Source organism: Octodon degus, unplaced genomic scaffold (genome assembly GCF_000260255.1).
Source record: "Octodon degus isolate 3935 unplaced genomic scaffold, OctDeg1.0 scaffold00004, whole genome shotgun sequence".
Lineage (NCBI taxonomy): Eukaryota > Metazoa > Chordata > Mammalia > Rodentia > Octodontidae > Octodon > Octodon degus.
The window spans coordinates 3632361-3652326 of NW_004524580.1; the positions used below are offsets into that span (position 1 = coordinate 3632361).

Genomic DNA, 19966 nt, shown 5'->3' on the forward strand with positions numbered 1-19966 from the left:
TGTGTGTGTGTGTGTGTGTGTGTGTGTGTCTGCCTATAGAAAGGCTTAGAAATAGCAATGAACCCAGTAGCCATGAATGCCAGAGCACAAAGACTTTGGCTTGTAAATGCCCACTCCTAGAAAAGAAACAGGGCCAGGGAGATGGCTCAGTAGAATAAGCGCTTGCATGTCAAGCCCAAGAGCCTGAGTTCAATCCCCGGTTCCACCAAAAAAAAAAAAAAAAAAGAAAGATTAAAAAAAAAAAAAAAAAAAAAACACCACAAAACACAGTATCAAAAAAAGCACTGCCCTATAATGGCTAAGTGGGATTGAAATTAAACTGTATAGGTTTTTCCATTAGGCAGCTAAATTAGAAATTAATAAATAAACAGTGTTAGGGCTTCAAGGAAGTCAGTGCAGAAGATGAGAACACGTCAAAACTGGCTGAAGGAGCATTTGAAGAAGGCAATACATTGAGATTAAAGTCACAATGGCCAGATTTACATACTTCCCAAAGGGATAAATAGGATTTTGAGATTATACTGTAATTTTCAGGATTTCCTATAGAAACAGACCATTCTCTTTTTAGGGGTGGGCCATCCTCTTCCTCTCAAGAACTTCGTTTTCATTTCTTCCTTCATTTCTTGTTTCTTTTCCCGTTCTCCCTCTCTAGTGCCCCCCTTCTTCCTATTTGAACATTTTCTTCCTATTTTATGTGTCTATTACACTAAATAAAACTAAAGACAAGACTAAGACTATAGTTTGGTTTTTTTTTTGTTTTTGTTTTTTTTGTTTTTTTTGTACCATAAATTGAACTCAGGACTTTGTGCTTGCCAGGCAGGCACTGTGCCATGGAACTATATCCCCGGTCCTAAGACTATAGATTATTGACCAAGGTCAATGATGTCATCCATACGTCCTTGATATGTGCCTGCTTCACTACTGGATCAATATTAGCTAAGCAGCTATATTTGTAATCTTATTGGTGGATTATAGTTTGACCCATATTGTATCCATTTTGTGACTTTGCCTTATAAAATATTCTCAAAAGAAATGATCTTGGAGGCAACCCACTCAGGACCAGACCCCTCAGGAGCTATTCCTCATACTCATTCCTACTCCCCTGCTTCCCAATGTTGTGTCTCACTCATTTGAGCAGTTGTGCTCCCCTCTTGAGCGCTCATTCACCCAGTAAATCTTTCCCACTCAACCTCCACTGTTCCTTGGAATTAATTCTTCAATTATGGCAAACAAACGTAACATATCAGGTTGGGAGTTAGTACCTCTAGCACAATGTACTTATTTTTTCGGAGTCTCTACTGTGTTTCCTCACTTATAAAATGCCAATAAAAAGTTCTATATTATCAAGTTGTTATGAGAGTCAAGTAACACATTCATGAAGCCAAGAAAGGTTCCAGATTATGGCAAAATGAAAATAATGAACTAAATTGCTCCCTTCTAAAATTCACTATCTTAAGAAAGTAATTTTTAAATATATAAACAACACAAATTTGACACTGAAAATTTCCAAACAAGTTAATCATAGTGTTACAGATCCAAGAAAGCCAAGTCATCAAACAGTGGTGATGAGGACTGAGAATCAACCTCATGCTTCTCCTCAAGTTTAGATCAGCTGAAGATGCTTCCAACACAAAATGTATACCTCTTATTTATTCCAATAGGATATCATGAACTGAAACACAGAAAATCACCTGTCCTGACCACATTCCTAACAGGGATCTAGTACCTAAATCACAAGCAATCCTGAATGAACCTCACATCCCAGAACTCACAAATGTTTTTGCTTAACCCTTTCACAGAAAACATGTTAAACTCTAAAAGAAATCAAAGTCAAAATAAAACCCAGAGACTGCTCAGTTTACCTTTCCTGGCAATCATGTACTTTTTTTTCTTCACCAAACTAACATTGTGCTTGCCATTGTTAAATAAGCAGGAGGCCTCTGGTCTATGGCTGTCTCTATACTTTTGAGTTCCTATACAATTAATGACACCAAACTTAGTGAATAAATGGAAACCTAACAGTAATCTAATTTTTCTACTAAACAGCCAGATTTCAGCCACAATCCAAAGCAGCTGAGCTTCAGCCAATCATAGGCAGCCAATTAAACAGACCTTGTCCACAAAGCCTAGCTGCAACCAATCGAGCTATTTTGTACATAACTTCTGAACTCTAGCTATAAATACTCACTGCCCACACAGCAGAGCAGAACTCTCTGAACCGTTTTCATTCTGAGTGATGCCCAATGACTGATCATTCTTATTCAAAGAAATTATACTAAATTTGTCTGAAGTTTTTGTTTGAATATCATTGGTTTTCAAAGGAAATATTTATACTGTTTATACATGATAGTAACATTAAAAGGTCCCCCAAAGTTGCACTAAGGTAGGGCCTATGCTTAGGTGGTACAGACAGAAGGTCTGACAGAGAAGAGATGGGGTTTAGGGAAAAACACGAGGACTTCTAAAGTACTGACAATAACATATTCTAAACTGGAGTCCCAGGGTCCTAATCATTAGTCTTATAGTCTATAAACTGTGAAAAATATATTTTTTATACTCGTCATTATGTTTGAAACGTCTGTCCGCTATACATATAAAAATTTGTCTTTTTTTCTCGGTACCGGGGATTGAACTCAGGACCTTGTGCTTGCCAGACAAGCGCTTATTCTACTGAGCTATCTCCCAGCCCCTATAATTTTTTTTTTTAAAAAAAGATTCTTAGGTTCATAAATATTGGTTTGACTATTCTATAAGCTGTACTCTTTATTATACAGGAAACATCTGACACATGTAAATTTCCTTTTAAAAAAGTTGTTAAACTATTGCCTGAAGCATAGGAACAGTCACCAAATAGGATCTATTATGCCTACAGTCTAAGGTGATAATAAAATTTTATGATTGACTTTTTTTCCATTTTAGTATTAAGAGTTCAAAAAGGCATATTAAGATCAAAAACCCAGACATAAGATTAATGCTTACTTTCCTGTTCCTTTAGGAAACCAGTCAAAACAGACATCAGTATAAGGCATATTTTGGTAAGGTGAGACTCAACAACAAACGATAAATAAGATGGTATCAGCTGTGACCTGGTTCCAGCTTCACTTTAACTTGGCTTATGGTCTTATCTTGCCAGGAACCAGCCCAGTAAGAACCATCCCCACTGACAACCTTGGTAACAGGTAACATTCTCGCACAAATCAATTAACAAAATGACAAGAGTATACCTTACCCATGAACAATTATTTTAAAGATAAGAGGACGACACTCCTCAGTCAAAACAGACAAAACAGGACTCAACTACATACTACCTATAAGAAACTTATTAGATTTATAACCTCATATTGGGCCCAGAATATATCTCAGTAGCACAGTGCCTATTTGGCAAGTGCAAGGTCCTGAGTTCAATTCCCAGTACCAAAACATTTAAAAATAAGTAAATAAATAAATCTTACGCTACTTCAAAACAAAAGAGTGGAGAAAGATACTCCACGCATATAGTAACCAAAAGAGAGCAGGGGTTGGTGTTCTTACAACAAACAAAATGGACTTTAAGTGAAACTGTCCAAGAGACAAAACAGGTCATTACATAAAGGCACAAAGGTAAATTCAACGGGAGGATGACACATGCATCCAATCCCAAGTACCTAAATATAGAAAGAAACAAAGATGACTTAGAAAGAAATCATAACACAATGTTAGGAAACTTCTCTCTAGCGGACAGACCATCCAAAGAGAAGAAGAAAAGGCAAGAGCAGAGGTAAATACCACTAGAGACCAGGTAGACCTAATCAACGTACACAGAATTTTCCGCCCAACATCAGAATAAGCATTCTTCTCAACTACACAAAGAACATTCTCCAGGGCAAATTTCATGTGAAGTAACAAAAGTAAGAAAAGTATTTTGAAAATTTCAAATAAAAATCATTCAGAGGCCAGGGAGATGGCTCAGTGGAATAAGTGCTCGCCTGGCAAGCGCAAAGGCCTGAGTTCAATCCCCGGTTCCGGAAAAAAAAAAAAAATCATCCAAGTATCTTCCTGACCACAAAGGAATGAAACAAATCAATAATGAAGGTAACAGGAAAAATTACAAGTATATGTAATTAAACTGTACACTCTTGAAACACTGGGTCAAAAAAAAGAACTCAAGGGAGATTTTTTTTTTAACATCTCAAAACAAAAACCAACTTATCAAAACTTGTGGACGCAGCAAAAATAAATGAGCAATTGACACTGATAAACACCCAAATTAAATAAAACAACAAATAAATCCATCTATGTCTACACTGGAAGAAACTGAGAGGCTGAGACAGGAGGATAGAAGGTTGAGCCCAGTGGACAACTTAGTGAGAATGATCTCAAAATAAAAACAAAACTGGATTGAGAATATAACAGTGTGATAGCCCTGGGTTAAATCCCCAACCCAAATACGGAGAAATGGGGAGGGGGTAGGCATGAGGGAGGGGGGAGGGGGTGACAGAGGAGGAAAAGAATAAAGAGTAGAAGAAGCAGAAGAAGGGAAAGGAGGTAGAGAAGAAGGAAAGGAGGGAGGACAGAGTGAGGAAAGGAAAACAGAGAAATGTAAAACCTAAACAGACCAATAATACATAAGACTAAATCAGTAATAGAAAGCCTCCAGAAGGGTTTTCTTTTCTTTTTTTTTTTTTTTTTTTCCAGAACCAGGGATTGAACTCAGGTCCTTGCTCTTGCCAGGGAAGCACTTATTCCACTGAGCCATCTCCCCGGCCCCTAGAAGAGTTTTCTTTAAGTACACCAAGTAATGGTTTCACAGGTGAATACTACCATACATTCAAAGAACTATCAATCCTTGATAAACTTTTCCAAGGAATATAAGAGGAAACATATCCAAATACATTATAAAGCAAATACTACTATAATACTTAAGCCAGACAAAGACTCAACAAAAGAAAACTACAGGACAATCTATATATCCCTGTTGTACACAGATACAAAAACCTTCAATGCTAGCAAAATGAATTTAATAACACATAAAAGAATCATACAACACAATCAAGTAGGATTAATCTGACACAAGAACAGTTCAATTGGTCAATATAATACGCCACATTAATAGAATAAATATGCAACCATATGATGACCTTAGAACATATTTTAAAAAGCATTTGAGAAAATACAACAATCATTGTGATTTTAAAAATCTCTTAACTCAGGTAGAAGACAAACTTACCTCAACAGAACAAAGACCACATGTGGAATCACTACTGGTAGCAGCATAAAATACATGCAAAACTGACAGCATATGCTCTAAGACACAACGTGAGGCACTAATGCACCCTCTCATCACTGCAATTAAACAGTACCAGAAATTCCAGCAAGAGCAACTGGACAAGAAAATAAATAAGTGATATCCAAGTAGGAAAGAAAGTATGATTATCTGTTTGAAAATGACATAATTGTATAGGCAGGCATAGCTAAAGACTGATAACTACCAGTATTATTTTTAAAAATGAAACTAATGAACAAATTCAGTAAAGTTGTAGACCAAAAATAGTGATTTCCACACACAATGAACTATCTAACAGGAAAATCAGAAAATCAACCCTATTTAAAGAGGCAATACAAAGTAAAAAATATTTAGAAATAAAGAGCAACAAAATGTATATACTGAACATTAAATACATGAAACTATAAAGATGCCTCATTTTCATAGTTAACATGGGATACTGTTAAAATTTCTACACTATCAAAGAGATCTACAGATCTCTTTATAATGCAATCTGTATGCAATCTCTCTTTGTAATGCAATTTGTATCAAAACCCCAATGACATTTTTTAAAGGAATACAAGAAAAAAAAACAAAATTCATATGGAATCATAAACATCCAGAACAGTCAAACAGTCTTGAACAAAGAGCAAAGCTAGAAATAAAACACTTTCTTATTTCAAAATATAGTGCTGTTAGTTGATCCATTGTGCAACTTGCCTGGATCAGCTCCAGCAGATCTCAGCATGGGGGCCTCGCCCTGCAGGTGGGCAGGGCCCAAGAATTGAGAAAGGCAGGAAGCCACCCTGCCTGGTTTCCTGCCGCCTCGCCCCGCTTCCGGGGAGAAGTCCCAGTCTTCGGAGGAGCTTGATCTTTGCGGCCGCACCACTATGGAAGAGCTCGGATCTGCATTGTAGAGTGCTGGTCTTCGCAGTCAGCGCAGAAGGAAGAGAGAGGCTTGATGGACGCCGCCACAGCTGCTACACCTCCTCTGCTCTTCACTGTTTTCTGCCGTGTGAACTGCTGTCGTTTTGCTTTGGAGCCAGCAGAATATGGACTGAACCCTCCATTAACTGTGAGCTAAATAAACCTTTCCTTCCTTCATTTTGAGTGTTGGGTATTTGTCCCACCAACGAGTAAAAAGTAACTAAGACAAGTACGAAGATTCAGTAACAAAAACATTATGGGACTGGCATACAGACAAACACATAAACCAGTGGAGCAAAAGAGTTCGTAAATAAATCCATACACTTATGGTCAACTAATTTTCAATAAGGGTGCCAAGAATACACAAATGGAGAAAAAAACACAAATGGCAAACAGGTGTCTGAAAAAAGGCTCAGCTCAGCATCACTAATCATCAGGGAAATGCAAATCAAATGAGACATTATTACTTCATACATGTTAAAATAGCTATTGTAAAAAAAGGCAGGAAGTAACTTTTGGCTAGAATGTGTACAATAGAGGACCTTTGCACAAGTAAGAATATATATTAGCATAGTCATACAAAATACATGGAGAGCCCTCAAAAAACTAATAACTACTACATGACCTATATATTACCCCCAAAATAAAACCCATATTTCAAATAGATATTTACACTCTTATGTCCCCTGCAGCAGTATTCACAATCACCAAGATTCATGAGCCTATAAATGTTCACTGGTGGAGAACAGCTAAGACATCGTGGCATGGACATGCAATGGTACTATTCAGTCTAAAGGAAGGGCTCTTGCCATTTGCAACATAGATGAACCTGGGGACCCTATGCTAAGTAACATATGCCACACATGCCACATTCAGAAAGGTGAACACTGAATCACTGTTTTCTTGTGCGGAGTCTCACATAGTTGAACCCATAACAGCAGAGTTAGGTGATCACCAGAGGTCAATAAGTAGGAGCAATGTTAATTCAAGTGTTAATTTAAATAAACAAGTTCTTCAGATCTCATGTACAGTATGGTGACTATATTTAACAATAAGGTATTGTATGCTTGAAATTTTATAAGAAGATATTGAGTGTTCTTACCACACAGCAAAAAAAAAAGATCTTAACTTTTGAGTGATAGAAATATCTATATTTAACTGTACATCATCCCTTCACCCATTCTAAAGGATTTTCTCTTCTTTATTCTGTATTCACAAGACCCTCACATGGTACATGCCATAAACCTGAAGTTTGTAGATTTTTAATTTCATAGATCAGTAAAATTTCCCCTAAAAATTGGGGGATTACTATTAAGAGTTTTCATTTTGACAAGATATATTAAAAACTCTCAATTCATAAACTCCATTAATTCATAAAAGGACATTAAATATCACATATCAAGAAGAGTGTAGTTTTTAATAAAGGACAATTCCCAGAACTGAAGGAATGAAATGAAAAACTCAAATAGTGCACTTCTTTTTCCTAGGAAAGTACCACAGGGACTACGCTCCTGTCTATAGACTTTACCTTTAGAAAGAGTGAAAATATTCATCTTAAAATCATGTCTGACTGGGCGTGGTGGCATGCGCCTGTAATCCCAGCTCTTGGGAGGCTGTAAACAGGCAGATCACTACAAGTCATCTAGTAGTAAGACTCTGAACTCCCTGTAGACCTTTCCCTAAAAATACTACTACTACTACTACTACTACTACTAATAATAATAATAATAATAATAAAATAAAGTCACATCTGAGTATATTTAACACATGTACATTATAAATAATGCTATTAAAAATAAAACCCTTTGTTCTTACCACCAGCTTAAGAAAATGAACACTGCAAGGACCTCTGAAGGGTCTATGCACATGTGGCTGCACCTCCCTCCCTTCCAGCCAGAGATAAGCATTACCTCAAATTTCCTTTTACCCATTCTGTTTTATCACTTATCTATTGCTATACAATGCATTGCCCAGTTTTACTTGTTTTAAGACTTTATATCCATACCATATTTTATGAACTCTAACTTTTGTATCTTCTTCCATGTTCACATTTTTCCATTAACGTATGGCACTCTATTGCATGTGTACAGAGTAATATTTGTCCATTGCACTCAGTTTGTAGATTTTTAATTTCATAGATCAGTAAAATTTCCCCTAAAAATTGGGGGATTACTATTAAGAGTTTTCATTTTGACAAGATATATTAAAAACTCTGGGTTTGTCCCCAGTTATTTTTTTTCTATTAGAAACAATTCTTCTGATACACATGAGTGAAATTTTTGTTAGGTTTCAGATACACCAAAGAATATATAAGCCAAGGATTAGGGTTCATTCATCCTCACCTTTACTATCTAATTATAGTCTTTTTCAGAAGTTCTACTAATACATGCTTTGCCAACAGTAGGTAAATGAGAATTTCTATTGTTTTATATCACGGGTAAACTTCAAAATTTTGTTAATCTACCTGGTGAATGTGAACTAGCAATTCACTACAGTATTAATTACCTTTCACAATTCTTAATGACACTCGACACCATTTCAACTTTATGACCATTCATGTTACCTCTCCTGTGAAATATTATCTACACCTTCTGGACATCTTTCCGGTGGACTTTGGCTTCTCCAGTTAATCCACTGAAATGCTTTGTCAGGATATAAACTCCTTGTCAGTTTCATGTTCTGTAATTAATATCTTCACTCTTTTTGTGGTTTCTTTGGATGAATTAATAATCATAATTTCAGTGAGGTAGAATTTTTTTCCTTCTTAAATCTTTGTCCAATGTTATAAATATTTTTTATACTTCTAATGTTTAAAGTTCTAGCTTTCATACTTAAATCCATTTGGAATTAATTTTGTGTGTGGTAGTATGGTGGGATTTTTTTTATTTTTTCAGATGGATAACAAAATTTCTCTAAACCATTTACTGAATAATGTCATATGTTGAGTTCCTTATATGCTTGGCTCTATTTCTAAGTTTCTGTTGTGCTCTGTTGGCTTCTTTGATAGGTCATCACCATTATTTGAGGTCTTATTAACTTGGGCATTGCAATAAGAGTAAATACTTATTTACTAAAGAAAGTCTCCACTCTGACCCTTACCTAGTTTTGCTTCTTCAGGAGTGTCCTGACTCTCTGCCCAGTGCTTTCCTGCAATAGTTAAGGGCAACCTAGTGAATGTACCCTGAAAAATATCTTGTCCACCCACATGTGGATTCAAAATGGATTAAACCTGTTAGAATCAACTTGAGAAGTGACATCCAGTAACACTAAATTTTCCTATCATCCATGTCTCTCCAATGACTTAGAATATATAGAATCTTAGTGATATACTTTCCAACATAAAGATGTTTTACATTTCATGTTAGGGCAATTGCTATATGCTTTATTTTCTTTTAAAGTAGAGTTCTTTTTTTAAAAAAAAAAATTTGATACATGGACTCACTATAGAGTTCAGATGCATAGTGATTCTCCTGTCTTAGCCTCCCCAGTGCTGGGATTATAGGCATATGTCACCACACATAGTTTCAGAGCCGGCACAGCGCGCCCAGAGTTCTGGCGCCAGCACAGCATTCAGTACCTGAGATCGAACCCAGTAGTTCTTGAACTGTATTTTCTCACCATCTGTTACTGACACTCAGATCTGCAATTAACCTATGCGGACTGGGTGGGGATGTGGCTCAGTGGTAGAGTGCTTGTTTAGTACATACAGGGCTCTCAGTTCTACTTGGTACAGACTTTATCCATCTGGATAATTGGTGCGTTATGTGTATTCTCTCTGTTACGGTAGGTGTTACTAATTTTTCTCAATTGCTGACACCACTTGGTATTGCCAGTGTTCTGAATTCTAGTTACTCTAACAGGTATATATGGTATTTCCTGGTTAAGCATCTATTGATTTTTTTAACTATGAGGCTCAATATGTAATTTTTTGAGGTCTTTGTTTAAAATGTACCCCTTTAAAGATCTGTATTAATTCTTCTAGACATCTATGCATACTAAACCCAAGAACATCTGAAACTAAACAGGTATGATTTTTGCCACAAGCACAGTGTGAATTCTGGCTCCAAGCCCACGTAAGCACGTGCTTGCGTTTAGGATTTCTCAAGGAAGACTGCCCCATCCACCCACCTCCAAACAGTCTAGCCAGATTCAGGAACAGGACATATAAACACACCAGAGTTTCTTTCTATAACAGGTTTTCCAATTAATTAGGTAAAACTGCTACCCTTTGGGACTTCTAATTTTATAAGGAAATACAAATTTCTATCATGAATGGGCCACAGTCTTTTACTTTTTTCTCTCATTAACCCCCAATCTTTAGATCTTCATGAATCAGCAGATACCAGTCAGAGGAAATGCTGGAGTTAGTTCATACATGTAACAGACCTTAATTCTTTTTCATCCCTTTCCTTCCTTCCCCCTCCATCTATCAGTCCCTTTCCTTTGCAAAAGATGTCTCCTTATTTTCTATTATCTTTTATTTTGCTTTTTATTTATATTCCAGGTTTCTCATCTAAGAGAAACCACATAACACTGAAGCTTGTGTGTCTTATTTATTTCACTTAATATTATGGTCTCAAGATGCATCTAGCCTAGGGAGATAGCTCAGTAGAATAAGCACTTGCCTGGCAAGCACAAGTGCCTGAATTCAATCCCCAGTTCCTCAAAAAAAAAAGAAAGAAAAAAAAAAGGTGCATCCATTTTCCTACAAATAATTTATTTATCCTCCTTTATTGCAGAGTAGTATTTTATCATTGTGCATAAATATTTCTTTTTCATAAGTTTTTAAAGTATTTTATCCAGCATTTTGATGTTGTTACTAGGAAGGTTTTCTTTTTATATCTACTTGGCCATTTACCAAAACTGAAAATTTACTAATGTATTTTAATGTTTCTTTATAACATTTCCATATAGTTCTCTAAATTTCCCAATTACAAATTATATTCAGGAAGGTGAGAATACCTCCTTCAGCTTATTCTTGCTTTCAGTATAAAACTATGTACAGCAAGCACACCCATTAAATGCCAGGCTGACAGATGAAATGCTTAGAAAATCCTGCACCTGTGGGGTACCTAACCCCCTTGAACATCCTTCATCCAGAAAGAGATGTATTTGCTAAAATTTCACTACTTCATTGTGAAACAAGATTTATGTATTCAAAGTTAATGATACAAACAAATCTTTCTATGAAGTTACTCTTTATCATCTCCTAGCAATTATGCAAATATTGCTGGATAAATTACATATTAACTTTGCTATACATCTATTAACAATATAAAAAGTTTGTTTTCATGTTCCTCATAAAAGACAAATTGTATTTGCCTCTTACTCAGATCTCAATCTCTTAGACTTTCAAAGGAAGTTAAATTCCAACCAAAAAAATAGCTGAGAAACAAATACAGTAATGTAATTCTTTAACACCAATTTGAAAAGAAAAAAAATGTTAAAAAGAAATTTTCCAGGAAAATCATCCCCATTAGTATTAATGTTCATATTTCCTGCTTTGTTAAAGAAACAATAAGGGATAACAAGAATAAGACAAACTCTTTCATCATTGCAATTCACCCTTAAGACAAAGCCAGATTCTTTATTCTTACTACTCAAATGTTTTCAGTTATTTTAGTTTCCCTAAAGAAGCATACAAAGTAAACACAAATTTGTTACATTCTATAAGAGATTAAAAATATTTTATTCTTATCTTAACTTGGCAATATCATATTTTTTCATTATTTAGTAGGTATGTTTTACTGTATGAAGTAGCTATCCAAACAAAAAATTTCAAAGTAGAAAACAACCATATAATAAGCAATAAATTCAGAGATCTACCACTTTAAGGACTCAAAAGTTCAGGAAAAAATCCTAACCTCTAACTTTTTTTTAGATGATTTCCAACAAAGTAATGTATGGTTCCAAGGCAAAGCACAGCACAATGGTGAGGTTAAGGACAGTGAAGGTCAAGCAGGAGAAAAATGTAAATCCTCTCTCAGGTACAACAATGTTCATGAAATATAATTCACATACTTAGGAACACATTTACTATATGTATGGTTCCACACATATCCAGAACTGATCTATAAATGTCTTACCAAGGAAGGAGGAATTGCTTCGATTCATGGAAGTGACTTCTAGGTCTCCTTCTGTCTGCAAGTCACTTAAATGAAAGCACCCTCTGCTAGTCATCTGAGACTATACCAGCAGCAGCTCATGCTGTCACCCTGGGGAATCTGATACATTTTATCTGTTTCAGAGAAAATCTTGCTTTATTTAGAAATTTTCTATTAAGTTGTGAACAGACATGTCATTTTTTCATTGCCAGACCACTCAAAATAAAGGTATTTTGCTAGTTTTTTAAAAGAATTTTTCTTTGTCTTATGGAGTAAGATAAAGGCAACACTAGCATAATTTAAGCTAATTTTGACAAAACTGATAAAGTGGTGAAACTTTTTCTAAGTTTCAAAATGTTAAACATTTAAGAATTGGTTTTTTATTTGTTTTTGACAGAAAGTCTTGCTATGCAGTTCAGGCTGATCTTGAGCTCATTTTACAGCATTTTACAGCCTACGCTGGTCTCAAACTTGCAACAATCATCCTGCCTCAGCCTCCCGGATTATAGGTATGTGCCTACACCTGGTTTAAGAATTGGTTTGAAATAGACTGATATAAACTTTAACAAAGCGACATTTATTTTGTCTCACGAAGTACTGTGCCCTAAAGATGCTTTCTTAAAGATAAAAGCATACAGAATAACTTTTTACAACCAAGAATGGAAGGGTAGCCATAAATTCTAGTATATCATGAAGCTTTGTAACAACTTTAAATGTAGGCAGACAAGAAGTTAACAGAGTATCTGTCCATGAGATGAGCTATAATTTCATCTCTAGGCTTCTCTTTCTTTCTCATTTAAAAGTAGAGGAGAAAGAGAACTAACCTAATTCTATGTCTTTCTTTCTTGATCAACAGTTGAACTGTACTGAGTTCAAAGAAGTCAGCATAAAACAAATCCTATCCTATTTGAGACAATAATGGTACTTAAATTCAAATGATTATGGATTAAACTGACAGTTAACTTTTGAATAAGAAAAACAGATGGGAAATACACAAATTATGGGATAATGTGATTCAGTGCCATAATCTGAATATAATGAATAGAAGTGTACTGCAGAATGCTTGTAACTCAATAGTAGTGACCTACACTAAGTTGTTATGAGTCCATATGCAATGTACACAAATGAGACACAGCCAGAAAACGAGAATGGATGAAATTCTTAATGATAAATGATCATTCACTTACTAAACATATAATTTAATTTTTTTTGGTACTGTGAATCGAACTCAGGACCTTGTACTTGCCAGCCAGACACTTAAGCCACTAAACTTTCTCCTCAGCCTAAACATGAAACTTAAGCCACCTAACTCCCTTCACAAACCTGCTTACTCGAGATATCACACACATCTAAAGCAGCACATTATGAAATCCCCAAAGCAGTGATGTTGGACTTCTGAAAATTAGGATAAATACATCATCTATCACACCCTTAGGAGGAGAAAAACTTTTTAAGCCGTATCTTCAGGAATGAGAAGGGTCTGGAGAAGCATTAACTGGAAGGGAGAACAAGGAAACCCAGGAAAAATAAAAGCATAGTCTGGCTGGGGAGCAGTGAAGAAGGGTACCTAGTTGGGTTCATGAAGGGAAACACATGGTGAAATTAGAAGACTAGAATAAAATCAGACATAGGAAGAGCCTTGACTATTGGATGATGGTAGCTGAAATTTACACTTCAATTACTGGCTTCCTTTAGTTGGTCCAAATGCTGGAAGCTTGAGCACACTTGGAGAGTTTCATAAACACACCTGTTATTGAGCATTCCCCTGGAGATGTGAGAGGAGAGCAGAACATGTTTCTAGGCCAAGCTCCCCAGTGAATGTCAGGCACAGCCGACCCTGGAGACACTGCTATAGACAACGGCACAAAACTGCCTTTTGAGAATGGCAGTGATGTAAATGTAGGCATCTAGCCAGTTTTTCAGTTATAAGCTTGAATAATAATAAAAAGTGGCATTTTCAATTACAATTTCCTATTTCTCTTCATGTTTCCTCAGAGATCTATGTCATAGGATCCAAGTGTTCTCTGGCCATAAACATGATCTCATCCTGAAGAACCACTAATCCATCATAATCTCAATTTAATATATAAAAATAATTTTCTTTGGCTGTTATGTTAAGAAAGATAAACCAGCACATTGTAGAGCAAGGTCTTAATAGCAGCTAGGAGACTGTAGTACTGTAGTGGGAGTATAAAATGATGAAGACCTAGGACAAGGATCCCAAGAATGAAAATAAGGAGAGAAAAGAGGGTCTTGACACTTTTGGAAGAAATAACCAAAAACATTCTTTCTAATTTGGGTTAAAGATTTCCTCTAATGTAGGGGGCCCTAAGTAGAGAAAAGATAAATTGAACCTCATTAAAATTAAGCACATCTATTCTGTGAAACAAATTACTGAGGCTATGTAAAGGCATGCTAAGACAGGACGAAAACACAATATACCTAGCTAACAAAAGATAATAAAACGTAATAAAGAACTCTTAAAACTCAACACAAAAAGCCAGCTGTTAAGCTGGCAAAAATATGCATCCACATTTCACAAAAGAAATTATAAAATGACCAGTGGATATGTGAAAAGATGCTCAATATCACTGGTCAGAAAAATGCAAATAAAGCTACAAGGTACTACTAGTACATACCCACCAGAAGAGCTAAAAGGGAAAAAAAAAAAAAAAATCAGAGCCACAGAGCTATTGGTTAAGTAGTTTGTTTATCTCTTAAGAAGTAAAATATATACCTACTATGTGATCTAGCATCCCCAGCTACGTACTATCCAAAAGAAAAAAAAAAAAATTTTTTTTGCCAAACAAATCATTGTGCATATAATGGGATTATGTCAAAAGATACGAATCAGAATTTAAGTTTGGAAAACCTGAGCCTCAAAAAATTTCATGACTAAATTATCTGAAGCTTTAAAAAGAAAAAAAAAAAAAAAAGCAAGAAAGCAAGAAAGCAAGCAAGCAAGCTTCATTTGTATCGAGTTTTAATTTCCAGCTCTTTACCTACTGTGTAAACCTGGTCAAGAAAATCATCCCCACCAAGTGTTTAGTATCCTCAATTTTAAAAAAACAGGAAGAATAATCATTATATACCATAAAACTGTGATTAGGACTCCAAGAACTAATGTATGTAAAGCACTTAAGAGACAGGAGGATGTTTAAGTGTTAGCTAATAATTACTGTCAATAAAGGATTGGGAATGCTAATTCTTTCTAATCAGAATTTGAAATACTAGTCATGAATACTTATGATATGGCAGCCATATCAAAAAGGTTTCTTAGGCTTTTCTTTTCCTTTTTATTTCTTCCTGCAGTTTATCTTCACAAAAACCAAAAGTTAGCAGGTATGTTTTTCCAAACAAATCACTAACACCTGAAAACTATGGCATGGAATTTCAAGTAAATAAGCCAGAGGAAAATATTTTTTTTAAAAGCCAGTAGGTTGACTCCACAAAAGAAGTGAATCTAATATGTAACTCTTACTCTATAAATTTTAATTTACTTACACCTTACCCAGGAACATTTAGATTCAAATCAAGATGCAAACACTGCAGTTGCTTCAAATCAAAAAATTAAGAGTGTTATACATGGGCCGTTCATACCAAAAGTCCTACATGAACTGCTAGAAGATGCTAAAGAGCACCATATGCTGAAAATATCTACCCAGCCTATGTAGTCATCTTTATTTAACCTGATAATAATGACAAATGTTATAATTATCACATTCGGTATTATGAATGTACCAGGTTCTTTTTAACATTTTGTATGTAGCAACTCCTATCTTCATCTTATTAATGATTAAAATATAATGAATATACAATTTTATATAACTTTTTCATGATAGTAAAAAAACCTAAGGGAGGGCTGGCAAGATAGCTCAATGGACTAAGTGCCTGCTTTGGCAAGCACAGGGACCAGGCTAGTATGCCGTGCCAGCCCTGCCTCCAGCGTACACTGAGCCAGTGAAATAGTCCAGGCGTGGTGGCACATGCCTGTAATCCCAGCACTGGGGAGGCTGAAAACAGGAGGATCACTATGAGTCCGAACTGAATAGTGAGACCCTGTACCAAATACATAAATGAAAAACAAAACAAAACAAAACAAAAAACAACCTAGGGGACAAAAAATAATTAATGGAAACAGACTTTATATTACCTATTATTAATCCACAAATTGGACCTACTAGAAAGCAAATGCTCATTTATCCACTCCTGTAGCAGTTATATTTCAACATTTATCAAATTTCCCTAAGAGGACTTGTTTTTCATTTCATTTATTTTATTGAAAGGTGTATCTCTTAGTACCAGACATAATGGTAGTTGATTAGGTTACCTGTGCCAACTCAAAATTAATACCAATGTTTTCAAAATACTGAAATATATTTGGTAAAAATATATTTTGCCTTTTGGTAAAACTGAAGTTATTCAAAGCTAAAGGTAGAATAAACTATGCTACTTTGGTTTCCTTTTCAATGCTTACTTATCTATAACATGGTATCAAAATTGGTTACATCCATTCTGGATAGACTCAGGCTTCAGTCCTTACTGAGTTACCATTCACAAATGATTTCTTTGGAGAAAGCTGTTCATTAATAAATACAAAAAATGACAGGAGAAGAAAAGCATAATAGTTTAGCACAATACTGTAAATGATTTAGTTATTGATCATCTTACGTAAAAAGCTGTATGCAGACATCATTAGGTAAAATGTGGATGGGGAACAGGTGTTTGCCGGGTACCAAATACACCTTCTCTATTTTACTCTCAAGTCATACGAAGGGAAAAGATGCAATTTACAGTGTAGAGCATCAGGCTCTCATCACTCCTTCCAATCTATTTCACAAGTTGAAACACTGGGACAATCAGGTTAAGAGTGAATGAAGTGCTACATAGCTCCTGCATAGTAACCATTACAAATGGCTGATAAATGCACAAAAAAATGAGCAACATATCTGGCCATCACAGAAATGCAAATTCAAACAACACTGAGATTCCCTCTAACTCCAGGAAGAATGGCTATCCACAAATCAAATAATAACATACACTGGCGAGGTTGTAGGAGAAAAAAGAACATTTTTGATGGAAAAGTAAACTAGTCCACAACTATGGAAATCAATATGGAGATGTCGCAAAAAACTAAAACTAGAAATTCCATTTGACCAAAACATCCTCCCCCCTTTTTTGACACAGGGCCTTGCTATGCAGTTCAGGATGGCCTTGAGCTCACTTTGTAAGAGTCAAAGACATCATTACAGTGGATACATGCAGCCAAAAAGATAGTTCAGCTGCACAGCACCTCCCTGGTAAGCATGAGGTTGTGAGCTTGATTCCAGGTACCAGGAAAAAAAGAAAAGATTTCATTACAGTGGTGACATACAGATCTATGTTTATAGCACTATAATTTATTACTTAATAGCTCAGTCTTTGGTACAGGCTACATGTCCTTCAACAGAAGAATTGATAAAGACAATGTGGCATTTAAATACAGTGGAGTACTACTCTGCTATAATGATAAACATGAGTCATTTTTTAAAAATTGATGCACCTTGAGACCATATTGTTAAATGAAATAAATCAGAAACATAAGCTTAAATATCACATGGTATCTCTTATATGAGAAACCCAAAAATATACACAGAGAAAATGAAAGGTAACAGGAAAAACCTGAAAATTTAAAACAAAAACAAAGACAAAATAAAAAAAGAAAACAAAAAAAAAAACCCAAAGAATTCATTCCCCAAAAGGTCACCCTAAATATATATAATAAAACTTTTCCATTTAATTTTCAGTTTATAGAAAATATATTAGAGGAACAATTAAACAATACTGCAAGGTAGCAATCAAAGTCAAAAAAGCTGAATGTTCCAGGATACTGGCCTGTTCTCTCAAAAAAGTCAAAGGCACAAACAGAAACAAAACTAAACAGGTAGATTTTTCAGGACTAAAGATCTAGTTATGTTACAACCAGATATGATGAGAGCTTCATTTGGTTTCAATAAGCCTGCTTCAAAAAAGGCTTGGAAACAACTGGAAAAAACGCAAATATGGACTAGCTATTAGATTAAATAATAAACTGGTTTCATACAATAAATGTTTATGGTTGCATAAGTGTGCTCATTTTTAAAAGAAGTATTAAGTATTTGGGGTACATGAAGAAGTAAAACAAATACAACACACTAACAATTTCTTAGAGCTACATACGGATCATATACAGTATTTAGTGCTCACTGCATTGTTTCCTCAACTTCCTTTCCTATTTGAAAAATGTTCATGATAGATATGAGCACGAGTGGTTATAATTATCAACTACTTTTTTGTTGCTAAGTCCCAAGTTAAAGAATTGTTTAAATATTCATATACACAAATACAACAGTCAGACAAACAACATCAAAGACATAATTCTGATGTATATATAGTAAGGCAAAAAAGCAGGCCAAATGCCTCCTCTTAAGGTATCATCTTAATGAGCTTATTTATACCAGGAGGTAGTCCAATAGTCTACTTTCATATCTTCAAAAGAACATATAGGCAATAGAAATGCTAACTGCCCAAAAATATATACAATAATAAAGAGAAATATTAACAGTAATTTTTTTCATCCTGTTATACTTCTGCTTAAGAGTTTCCACAATGTTATCTAAAACTATTTTCATTTACAGTATCATAAAACTAAAAGAAATTTTCTTCTTTGAAATAAAGTAACTTACTACACAGGTTAAATCTCTCCCATGTGAAAAGTTTGAAACCCAAAGTACTTTGGACTTCAAGTTGTTTTGGATTTTGGAATATTTACATATACATGAGATGTCTTGGGGATGGAATCCAATTTTGAACACAAAATTTATTTATGTTTCACGTGAATACACCTTATACATATATTTTGATGGGAGCTTTAAAATAATTTCAGTGTTTGTGCTTAGACTGTGACCTATGTATCAGCTCAGGTATGAAATATTTTCCATTTGTGGCATTGTATTCAAAGTTTCAAATTTTGGTGCATTTTGGATTTTGAATTTTTGTATTAGAGATGATCAATCTGTATTCACCAGTCAGTATTCATTTAAAAAGAACACATAAGGGCCAGCCAAATAGCTCAGCGGACTAAAGCACACAGGAGCAGGGACTGGGGTTCGATCCATGGCCTGCCTTGCTGGCTGAACCCCTGGGGCATGCTGAGATAGCAACTGAGTCTGGGCAACCCCAACTGATTACAGGGTGCCCACCTGTAATCCCAGTGCTTAGGAGGCTGCAAACAGGAGGACCACTATGAGTCTGATCTGTGTAGTAAGACCCTGTAGTCCCTGTACTAAAATACATTTACAAAAAAGAAGTCATAAAAGCATAAGCCCAAAGACCAACTCGTAGAACTATATCAAAATTTGAAAATTACACAGCCAGTATAATATGACAGTTAAGACCAAATTTATTTATTGATTTAAGCAGGGTCTCACTATGTAGTGCAGGTTGGCTTTGAAGTCACTTAAGTACCCCGGATTGGCCTCAAACTCACAACAATATTTAACCCAGCCTCTCAAGTGGTAGGATTCCAGGTAGGTGTCACTACTCTCAGCATCTTAAATTTAATTTTTTAAAAATTCATGATAGGAGGGGCCGGGGAGATGGCTCAGTGGAATAAGCGCTTCCCTGGCAAGCGCAAGGCCCTGAGTTCAATCCCCGGTTCTGCAAAAAAAAAAAA

At 35.4% G+C, this 19966-nt stretch overlaps 1 protein-coding gene across 6 annotated transcripts in view; it reads right to left on the reverse strand.

Annotated features, from left to right (window-relative positions):
• The window catches only part of Osbpl8 (oxysterol binding protein like 8), a 192243-nt gene that overhangs the window by 59530 nt on the left and 112747 nt on the right, over window positions 1-19966 (reverse strand). The window contains exon 1 of one of the 6 annotated variants that reach the window (XM_023716087.1): window positions 12256-12292. The exons of the other annotated variants lie outside the window; for them this stretch is intronic. Coding sequence (XP_023571855.1) covers window positions 12256-12283 — 28 coding nt within the window. The 5' untranslated portion in view covers window positions 12284-12292. Of the gene's footprint in view, window positions 1-12255; window positions 12293-19966 lie in introns of those variants that run through there. 6 annotated transcript variants of the gene reach the window in all.